General features: G+C 42.1%; 1 protein-coding gene across 1 annotated transcript; it reads left to right on the top strand.

Moving 5' to 3' along the window:
- Nucleotides 1-276: 276 nt before the first annotated feature.
- eif2s3 (eukaryotic translation initiation factor 2, subunit 3 gamma) lies at nucleotides 277-11,049 on the top strand. The gene is made up of 11 exons (XM_024374461.1): nucleotides 277-381; nucleotides 1,334-1,397; nucleotides 2,068-2,195; nucleotides 2,352-2,568; nucleotides 8,519-8,677; nucleotides 8,824-8,958; nucleotides 9,056-9,150; nucleotides 9,375-9,519; nucleotides 9,622-9,791; nucleotides 9,996-10,168; nucleotides 10,336-11,049. Exons 1-11 carry the CDS (start codon nucleotides 313-315, stop codon nucleotides 10,397-10,399), a joined length of 1,419 nt encoding a protein of 472 aa, XP_024230229.1. The 5' UTR covers nucleotides 277-312; the 3' UTR covers nucleotides 10,400-11,049.
- Nucleotides 11,050-11,428: the final 379 nt, after the last annotated feature.

Below are 11,428 nucleotides of genomic sequence, written 5' to 3'. Positions count from 1 at the left end.
TTATATGCAGTTACTTCACAGGAGCTGTCAACAGCACCAGTGAACATTGTGTAAAGAAGGGCTTTGAATTGCTAGTGAATTAGAATATTGCATCATCCCTAACGAAAGGACCCTTTTTTGAGTCGTTCACCAAATATATCATACATTTCTATTATACAATTCACGATAACACACGATGAAACATCTAATTTCTGACAACTGTCATGTCTGACTGGTGATATTACAGGAGACACAACTTGCTGAGTAGAATTTGGGTGTACTAAATCTTTCAGGCAATCGCCGCAACATACTCAAATTCCTTTTACGTTTAAGATGGCGGGTGACGAGTCTGGAATAACGCTGGGTCAGCCTCATCTTTCCAAACAAGATCTAAATGATCTGGTGAGTGTTGATCTTTTCAACATTGATGATATGGATAGTGATGGTTAGATTCTTTAAAAGTCACCGAACAAAATATGAATAATGATGTTGTTGCGGGCTCTGGGAAAGGGACTGTTTTACCGGCACATGCTAACAGTAACTAGCTAGCTAACATTAGCTTGGCTGTCGTAGCAACGTGGGGATTGTCCATATTCAGCCATGCCCAATGAGTAAAGACAGTTTTCTCTTTTATATATAGTAACGTTCTAGACCTACAAGTACATTTGTTCCTCCAAGTCAGTCGTGTTTGCATTCAGTTGTGTATGTGCAGTTGTCACTGAAATTAAAAGTAAACAGCTGTTCAGTGCACATCTTCCCTGAATGGACAGGAAATGTCGCAGCACAACTGAACAACAGCCCATTCCTTTGTGTGAATGACCTATGCTCAACACTTAAAAAATATATTATTAAGATCCGCTGTTCAATTAGTCGATATTATTGATGGGGATATTTTACCATGGTATCATCAGCACCTGATGGTCACTTCACTAGGAGCACGTCAGGTAAACTTCCAGCCGCTCCACAGGTCCCGTTTAATTATGCAGAATAGATTAGGCTTCCACTGTCTGCTTCACAATGTCATAGCTCACGATACTCACACAATAAATCATCCATTATTTACTTCTCATGGCTAGCTCTCATAATGTTATTAGCCCACTAGATACCATACTTTTATAACGGAAGTCACGCTGTTTGCTTAGCGAGTACCACTCCTGATTCCACCAGACTTGAACCCAGGACCTCTGCCTTGCTAGCAGACGTGACAGCTTTCCTGAAGCATCTTACCAGTCAGCACCACTTAAAAGTTACAATTTGGCGGTTCAAGTGGCAAGACAAGGCAGAGGAGTAAGTTTCACATCCCCATGTGCTACACTTTGCATACTTCAATGACCTGTGTGTGTTCTCTCAACAGGATGTGTCCACCCTGACTCCTCTCTCTCAAGAGATCATCAGCAGACAGGCCACCATCAACATTGGTGAGTGAACCAGAACCAATCCCCTACAGTAGTGGTGTCTAACTTGAGACCTTGGGAAATCAGCCATAGATGACACACCCCTCACTTGATCTGATTCTAGCCTGTCTGATTGTATGTTGACATTTGCCTTTGTGGAAATAAGGATTCAGACATATTATTGGTAATGTTATGCTGTGGGGCTGCAGCATAGGGGAACAAAATGGACTTGCTTAAAAAAATATATATACCAAATATTGCGATTGCACTTGCAATATAAATCAAAACACTTGGGTGAACTGTTGGAATCATAGAAATAGAATGTTCTGGTTTGGAACAATCGGTTGATGCATTTGACCTAAATAGAACAGCATACAAACATAGGCTGAATCCAACAGCGAGGAGGAGGAACTGCGCAGCTTGAGTAACATGGGTTTGTGTGTGGGAAGCAGCCTTGAGGAGAAAAAACAAAGGAGTAAACTATAAAAACGGACATTACATACTGCTGAGATGCGTTTCAAAATATTGCACGCCACATCTTGCGATATGTGTATTGCACATGTCAGTATTGCGATTTCTGTGAACTTGATCAATAGTGTAGCCCTACGTGTGAGCATTGACCCCTAATACCCTCCTCCACTGCCTCCTCCACATAGCACCTCCAGTAACACTCTCTGTCCTCCCTGCCCTGTAGGCACCATTGGTCATGTGGCCCACGGGAAGTCGACGGTGGTAAAGGCCATCTCAGGGGTTCACACTGTCCGCTTCAAGAACGAGCTGGAGAGGAACATCACAATCAAGCTAGGTTACGCTAACGCCAAGGTAAGCAACAGTGGCCATTGACCCTAACAGAAATAGGATCACACATGATGAAGGGCTGTGACATGGGCAGAATACATGCGAGAGAATGGAAATGGCATAGTACCAGTAGCACAGGTGATGTTTCCCTACTGACCTGCCCTCCCCTCCCTGCTCTAGGTGTATAAGCTGGATGACCCCAGCTGTCCCAGGCCAGAGTGCTACAGGTCGTGTGGCTCCAGTACTCCTGATGAGTTCCCTACAGACATCCCTGGAACCAAGGGCAACTTCAAACTGGTCAGACATGTGTCCTTTGTGGACTGTCCTGGTCACGACATTCTGATGGCCACTATGTTGAACGGAGCAGCTGTTATGGACGCTGCCCTCCTCCTCATTGGTAAGACTCCACCTCTGATATGTTAATATGACGTCAATTGTCATTCTCATCCACACACACCTTGTCTATTCATATAATGTCCATGAGGCTAGGAGTATTTATACAACGTTGGGAATTACGTTTAAACAAAGTTGGATCCTTAACGTTAAGAAAAATCCCAAACATAATTTTTTTGACCCCCTACATAATTCAAATCACAGTGCAATTATCACAAAAAATTTAATTTTCTGTGTTATACGCCTGGAACAGTAGGTTAACTGCCTTTGTTCAGGGGCAGAACGACAGATTTTTACCTTGTCAGCTTGGGGATTCGATCTTGCAACCTTTCGGTTACTAGTCCAACGCTCTAACCACTAGCCTACTAGGCGCACGGTTTTGTCGGCCCCTCTCACTCCCTTGCGCTGGCCTGCCTGCTCTTTCTCTTTGCTAATGAGGAGAGTGTGTGTTCAGTCTTTGGTCTGTTGCCTTGATACCATCCAGGACCTATATACTAGGCGGTGTGTGAAAGGAAGACTCAAAAAATGGTCAGACTCCAGTCACCCAAGTCGTAGACTGTTCTCTCTTGTCGTTGAAATTCTAATCAAAAATGAGGAAAGACAAGGTCAATCACCGATCGGGATATTACTTTATTCAAAATGTAAGGCAGCCGGTGAGGCTGGTCGACCCAACACTATTGATTGTTGTGCCAAGCAGCTCTGACATAGAAAGAATACAAATATATTTTATAGCAGAGATGCACCCTCTTAGCCTACATGACGAACATCAGATGTATGGAATGGTTCAAAAGGTGAGACTTGATATATGAGAAAGGAGGATCCCCCCCCAGTCAGATAGCATTTGTTGTGAAGACTGTTCTTATTGTATAGAAACCAGAGTTTGATTCCTCTCATTGTTATCCAACACCAACTCATTCTATGAAATGCATGCTGTAGGTTTTATCACCAACCCGTTAAATCAATTGTCAGTTCCAGATACCGCTATCTTGTAGAGGTCGACCGATTAATCGGAATGGCCGATTAATTAGGGCCAATTTCAAGTTTCCATAACAATCGGAAATCGGTATTTTTGGATGCTGGTTTTGCAGTTTTTTGTTTTTTTTTTATTATTTTTTACAACTTTATTTAACGAGGCAAGTCAGTTAAGAACACATTCTTATTTTCAATGACGGCCTAGGAACGGTGGGTTAACTGCCTTGTTCGGGGGCAGAACGACAGATGTTTACCTTGTCAGCTCAGGGATTCAATCTTGCAACCTTAAGGTTAACTAGTCCAATGCACTAACCACCTACCTCACGAGGAGCCTGCCTGTTATGGGAATGCAGTAAGAAGCCAAGGTAAGTTGCTAGCTAGCATTAAACTTATCTTATAAAAAACAATCAATCAATCATAATCACTAGTTATAACTACACATGGTTGATGATATTACTAGTTTATCTAGCGTGTCCTGCGTTTCATATAATCGATGCGGTGCTCATTCGTGAAAAAGGACTGTCGTTGCTCCAAAATGTACCTAACCATAAACATCAATGCCTTTCTTAAAATCAATACACAGAAGTATATATTTTTAAACCTGCATATTTAGCTAAAAGAAAGGTTAGCAGGCAATATTAACCAGGTGAAATTGTGTCACTTCTCTTGCTTTCATTGCATGCAGAGTCAGGGTATATGCAACAGTTTGGGTCGCCTGGCTCATTGTGAACTAATTTGCCAGAATTTTACGTAATTATGACATAACATTGAAGGTTGTGCAATGTAACAGCAATATTTCGACTTAGGGATGCCACCTGTTAGATAAGATATGGAACGGTTTCCTTATTTCACTGAAAGAATAAACGTTTTGTTTTCGAAATGATAGTTTCCGGATTCGACAATATTAATGACCTAAGGCTCGTATTTCTATGTGTTATTATGTTATAATTAAGTCTATGATTTGATGGAGCAGTCTGACTGAGCGATGGTAGGCACCAGCAGGCTCATAAGCATTCATTCAAACAGCACTTTCGTGCGTTTTGCCAGCAGCTCTTTGCAATGCTTCAAGCATTGTCCTGTTTATGACTTCAAGCCTATCAACTCCCGAGATTAGGCTGGTGTAACCGATGTGAAATGGCTAGCTAGTTAGCTGGGTGCGCACTAATAGAGTTTCAAACGTCACTTGCTCTGAAACTTGGGTGTAGTTGTTCCCCTTGCTCTGCATGGGTAACGCTGCTTCGAGGGTGGCTGTTGTTGATGTGTTCCTGGTTCGAGCCCAGGTAGCGGCGAGGAGAGGGATGGAAGCTATACTGTTTCACTGGCAATACCGAAGTGCCTATAAGAACATCCAATAGTCAAAGGTATATGAAATACAAATGGTATAGAGAGAAATAGTCCTATAATTCCTATAATAACTACAACCTAAAACGTCTTACCTGGGAATATTGAAGACTCATGTTCAAAGGAACCACCAGCTTTCATATGTTCTCATGTTCTGAGCAAGGAACTTAAACATTAGCTTTCTTACATGGCACATATTGCACTTTTACTTTCTTCTCCAACACTTTGTTTTTGCATTATTTAAACCAAATTGAACATGTTTCATTATTTATTTGAGGCTAAATTGATTTGATTGATGTATTATATTAAGTTAAAATGAGTGTTCATTCAGTATTGTTGTAATTGTCATTATTACAAATAAATGTTCAAAATCGTCCGATTAATCGGTATCGGCTTTTTTGGCCCTCCAATAATCGGTATCGGCGTTGAAAAATCATAATCGGTCGACCTCTACTATCTTGAGTAAAACCCATGTAATTGACCACACGCCTTGACTAGCTGCAGGGAGCTGGAGTATGCACCCTGATGAAAACACAGAATTAGTAGAACTGAAATGTCTTACAGTTAAGTATATATAATTGTTAACTATTAATATTAGACAAAGCAGGTAAACATGTTAATTTTCCTCTCACACTCTGCTACAGCACGTCAAGTGCACCAAGTCTTGGACCAAAAGGCTCCTTAACAGTTTCTAATGGCCACCTGGACTATTTACTTTGACTAACCTGTACCCCCGCACATTGACTCTGTACCGTACTCCCTATATATAGCCTTTTTAGTGTTCCTTTTTACTTTTATTTATTTAGTAAATATTTTCATAACTCTATTTCTTGAACTGCATTGTTGTTTAAGGGCTTGTATGTAAGCATTTGACGGTAAGATCTACACGTGTTGTATTCGGTGCTTGTGGCATAACATTTAGATTTGATTTAGAATATCCTAGTTTATTCATGGAACCGATGTTGCCGGGATACAGAGGTATCTTCTGGCCAGTCTTGGAAGCACAGGGTACTCTTCGTTGCTGAGTGGGAGGAGGTGTTTTTTTCTCATAATATGAAATGACAGAAATGACTACCGGTAGCCTGTATCGATGACCCTTTTCAGATATAATGGAATGTGGTCTGTTAGGGTAGGCTACACTACGGCTTTTTAAATGCAGACACAAAACCTTCTCTGGAGATATGAACGGCGTTTTACTTGTCTGTAAAGTAATGCTGCTTCTGAAGCGGGACTATCGCAATGCGACCAGAACTGTCAATCACATCTTGATCTGCTGCGCGCAGCCTGCCTGCCTGCACGCAGACCACGTTCTCTTAAAATAGTGCTTTAAAGTTATTGAAATACTGTGACTTACCAAGACATTTAGTAGAAATAAAGCACATCTAGCTACCCTACCATTAGAAACAACACAGCAGCACATCAATCAGCAATGTTTCTTGTTGTCAGGGAAACAATAGAACATGATATGCCTGAGCAGAAATCTACTGTCTGAAAAGCTACAGACTCTTCTGATGCGGCACTTTTTTTAATTGTCTGAAAAGTTATCACGTGTAGCTGCGTTGTATGTCTGTAAAGGGTTGTGGTGGATATAAATTCATTGCCCGGCCGTTACGGTCAAACATATATAATAGGATCGTTATTCTACATTGTGAATTGACGTGGAATTTTATGATTTTTTTCTTGTCGTTTTAAACGGAAAACCTATAGTGGTCGTTTTTAAACGTTAAACAAAACAAATCAATGTATCATATCCATACTGTTTATACACACCATTATTTATATGTACAATACCAGTCAAAAGTTTGGACACCTACTCATTTCAAGGGTTTTTCTTTGTTTTAATATTTTCTACATTTTAGAATAATAGTGAAGACATCAAAACTATGAAATAACACATGGAATCATGTAGTAACCAAAAAAGTGTTAAACAAATCAAAATATATTTGAGATTCTTCACCCTTTGCCTTGATGACAGCTTTGCACTCTTTTGGCATTCGCTCAACTAGTTTCATGAGGTAGTCACCTGGAATGCATTGAATTTCACAGGTGTGCCTTGTTAATTTGTGGAATTTCTTTCCTTAATGCGTTTGAGCCAATCAGTTGTGTTGTAACAAGGTAGGGGTGGTATACAGGAGCCCTATTTGGTAAAAGATCAAGTCAATATTATGACAAGAACAGCTCAAATAAGCAAAGAGAAACCACAGTCCATCATTATTTGGGGGCGGCATGTAGCCTAGTGGTTAGAGCGTTGGACCAGTAACCGGAAGGTTGCTGGATCAAATCCCTGAGTTGACACGGTAAAAATGTGTTGTTCTTCCCCTGAGCAAGGCAGTTTACCCACTGTTCTCTGGGCAGCCCCCTGCACCTCTCTGAAAGTTAATGTGGAAGATACATTTCAGTTTGACAATATATATATTTTCCCTACTTTAATCTGGAAAATTTCAAGAACTTTTAACATTTCTTCAAATGCAGTCGCAAAGATCATCAAGCGCTAGGATGAACCTGGCTCTCATGAGGACCGCCACAGGAAAGGAAGACCCAGAGTTACCTCTGCTGTGGAGGATAAGTTCATTAAAGTTAACTGCACCTCTGATTGCGGCCCAAATATTTATATAGCCCTTCGTAAATGCTTCACAGAGTTCAAGTAACCGACAATCTCAACATCAACTGTTCAGAGGAGACTGCATGAATCAGGCCTTCATGGTCGAATTGCTGCAAACAAACCACTACTAAAGGAAACCAATAATAAGAAGATACTTGCTTGGGCCAAGAAACACGAGCAATGGACATTTAGACCAGTGGAAATCTGTCCTTTGGTTCCAACTGCCGTGTCTTTGTGAGACGAAGAGTAGGTGAACGGATGATCTCCGCATGTGTGGTTCCCACTGTGAAGCATGGAGGAGGAGGTATGATGGTGTGGTGGTGCTTTGCTGGTGACACTCTGACTTTAGAATTCAAGGCACATTTATCCAGCATGGCTACCACAGCATTCTGCAGTGATACGCCATCCCATCTGGTTTGTGCTTAGTGGGACTATCATTTGTTTTTCAACAGGACAATGACCCAAAATACACCTCCAGGCTGTGTGAGGGCTATTTGACCAAGGAGATTGATGGAGTGCTGCATCAGATGACCTGGCCTCCACAATCACCGACCTCAACCCAATTGAGATGGTTTGGGAAGAGTTGGACCGCAGTGTGAAGGAAAAGCAGCCAACAAGTGCTCAGCATATGTGGGAACTCCTTCAAGACTGTTGGAAAAATATTCCAGGTGAAGCTGGTTGAGAGAATGCCAAGCCAGTCAAAGCTGTCAAGGAAAAGGATAGCTATTTGAAGAATCTCAAATATAATATATATTTTGATTTGTTGTAACACTTTTTTTTTGGTTACTGTGTTGTTTCATGGTTTTGATGTCTTCACTATTATTCTACAATGTAGAAAATAGTAAAAATAAGAAAAACCTTTGAAAGAGTAGGTGTTCTAAAACTTTTGACCGGTATGTGTGTTTGTTTTATTCCGGACTCTGACATTGCTGCGATTAACAGATGTGCATATGTTACGTGACAAATAAACATTGTTGTGATTTTGATCTGATACATACATACACTGCTCTGTCTAACACCTCTCCTTCCTCTCTCCCAGCGGGTAACGAGTCGTGTCCCCAGCCCCAAACCTCTGAGCACCTGGCTGCCATAGAGATCATGAAGCTCAAACACATCCTGATCCTCCAGAACAAGATTGATCTGGTCAAGGAGAGCCAGGCCAAGGAGCAGTACGAACAGATCCTAGCCTTCGTACAGGGTCAGTGGCTGGAATAGCTCTGTCCTGTAAAGCATTGTGTGTGTGTTTCTGAATGTGTTTGTTTGCCTGAGCGTAGTGAATGTAGATGTTTAACCCCTCTGCCTCTCCTTTTAAAGTGTGTGTAACCTCTCTCCTGTTGTGTGTAGGTACAGTGGCAGAGGGAGCACCTATTATTCCTATCTCAGCCCAGCTGAAGTACAACATAGAGGTGGTGTGTGAATACATTGTCAAGAAGATCCCTGTCCCCATCAGAGACTTCACCTCAGAACCTAGACTGATTGGTAAGAATAGACACGTGATGACTTGTACCAGTTTATCATGTGTTGTGTGTATGTTTTGTGGGTGTGTGTTAATGTGGTTTGAGTTTGTGTGTTTCAGTGATCCGGTCGTTTGATGTCAACAAGCCGGGATGTGAGGTTGACGACCTGAAAGGAGGTGTGGCCGGAGGCAGTATTCTAAAAGGCGTGCTCAAGGTAGGACTCACTTCCTCTTCCCCAAGGCATCATGGGCAAGTGGTCCTATGGCGCAAAGTTCTCATGAAGCTCTCACTCACTTTCATTCCCTGGTCTGTCACTCCCTCCTCTCTCTGTTTCTCCTCTCCTGTCTCATTCACCCTGTCTTTCTCTTTCTTGTCTCATCTCCCTCCTTTTTCTCTCACTACCTGCCTCGCTCCTTTTATATATTGGTCCCTCTCCAGGTGGGTCAGGAGTTGGAGGTGCGTCCTGGCATCGTGTCTAAGGACCATGAGGGGAAGCTGATGTGTAAACCCATCTTCTCCAAGATCGTCTCACTTTTTGCTGAACACAACGACTTACAGTACGCAGCACCCGGGGGACTCATCGGTATGTACTTGTGTGTTACTGTGACAGTATGGTGGTTCAGGTGTGTGGTCTTTCTAATATAGGTTTAAATACTCAGGTATGTGTGTTTTCTGTCCTATCCAGGTGTAGGCACTAAGATTGATCCGACACTGTGCAGAGCTGACCGTATGGTTGGCCAGGTGCTGGGAGCGGTCGGAGCACTACCTGAGATCTTCACAGAACTGGAAATCTCCTACTTCCTGTTGAGGAGGCTTCTGGGAGTCCGCACTGAAGGAGACAAAAAGGCCGCCAAGGTCAGCACTGTACACTTGGAACTGTAGCCTGACACTCCTAGGCTTGCTGTTGCAATGTTGTGGATGGTAACAGGCAGGATTTTAAAATTAAATTTAGAGGAGAAAGCGTCTTTAGAGATGCACCCAGTGAGAGTGTGTCAGTAAGTGAGAGGTTTTGTCTACTCCAACTCAGTCTTCTTTCTGTTTCTGTGTTTTTCCCCTCAGGTCCAGAAGCTGTCTAAGAACGAGGTGTTGATGGTGAACATCGGGAGTCTGTCTACGGGCGGCAGAGTGAGTGCAGTGAAGGCTGATCTGGCCAAGATCGTCCTGACCAACCCTGTCTGTACAGAGGTTGGAGAGAAGATCGCTCTCAGCCGTCGTGTGGAGAAACATTGGCGGTAAGAGAGAGGGGAGGGGTTGATTTGACTTGATTTCATATATGTATATGTATGTATGTGTATATATATATATAATATATATATATATATATATATATGTATGTATGTGTGTGTTTGGCTGTTTACCCTGACTATCGCATCATTGGTTGTCTATTTTCTCTCTGCAGTCTGATTGGCTGGGGCCAGATCAGGAGGGGCGTGACCATCACCCCTACTGTGGACGACGACTGAGCAACCAAACAGGAAGTGTGTCTCCATGGTGACACCCTCTCAACAAGACTACACACCCAACATACTCTTTTTCATACATACACACACACACCTGTACAGCTGCCGAGAGAGGGATACCTGACCCGGGAGAGGGAAGGAAGGAGGCTGCATCTTAAATATCTATACTGGCTTCCTCACTACGTCTCCTCTCCTACATCTGCACTGATAAATAAAGAACTGTGACAGGTAAAAGCAGGTTCCTCATAGATATCTACTGTTTTCATCTGTCTTGTTTTCAGATCAGTGCAGACGAAAGAGGAAGACACCGTAAAGTATTGACATGCAGCCAGGGAGGGTAAAGAAAGGTAGCTGGTCTGGGGTTTTAAGATGACTATCTCCCAAAGCAGGACTGGGAATGATGGAACAGGGGGCAACACTCACAACGCTACAGATAGAAATGTAATGGATAGAGCTGAGATTACATGAGTTCCTATTAATTCCACATGACAGAGAATCCTGTCCTTTTCTATTTTATATATTTCTATCTGGCTGTACAGTAAGCGTTGCTCCATCCCGAATAAGCCCTGGAGTAACAGATGGTTGATAGTGCTGTGTGTTCTGCTGTTAACAGTTTTCAGTGAAATCTAATAAAATACACATTTGGAACAAAAGCCTGTGAGTTTGTTCTTTAATATTCTATAGGGTTTGATTGGATACTTTTTATTATGCAATGATCTATTTACACATGTTTCTGTCCAATTAAAGCAGACAAGTGGCAAGAATACAAAGAGGGTTTATGAATAATGTATAAACAAAAAAACATGAGAACTCGCATGTAAAGCCTGAGTACAGCTAAAAACACACTCATGAGTTATCTGTAAACTCCACCCCTAACTCACCTGTTGGGATAAAGTTCAGCTCAGTGCTATAACATTCAGCTCGGTCTGAATGTTATAGGATAATGGGAAATGCATGAATACTGCCTTCCAAAAACGATAAAGGAAACCACTTTGTGGTCGTCTATCTGGTGATCTACACCAGGGAAATCAG

This window comes from Oncorhynchus tshawytscha, linkage group LG16 (assembly GCF_018296145.1).
Source record: "Oncorhynchus tshawytscha isolate Ot180627B linkage group LG16, Otsh_v2.0, whole genome shotgun sequence".
NCBI lineage: Eukaryota > Metazoa > Chordata > Actinopteri > Salmoniformes > Salmonidae > Oncorhynchus > Oncorhynchus tshawytscha.
Note: the sequence above shows the minus strand (reverse complement) of the source record. Positions and strands in the feature narration are given on the sequence as shown.

Bases quoted from the DNA above. Each gene is read 5' to 3' on its own strand.
- eif2s3 (XM_024374461.1), top strand. From the start codon at position 313: ATGGCGGGTGACGAGTCTGGAATAACGCTGGGTCAGCCTCATCTTTCC. The intron at 9,151-9,374 runs GTAGGACTCACT...GTCCCTCTCCAG, and splicing joins TTCTAAAAGGCGTGCTCAAG to GTGGGTCAGGAGTTGGAGGT. The intron at 9,792-9,995 runs GTCAGCACTGTA...TTTTCCCCTCAG, and splicing joins GAGACAAAAAGGCCGCCAAG to GTCCAGAAGCTGTCTAAGAA.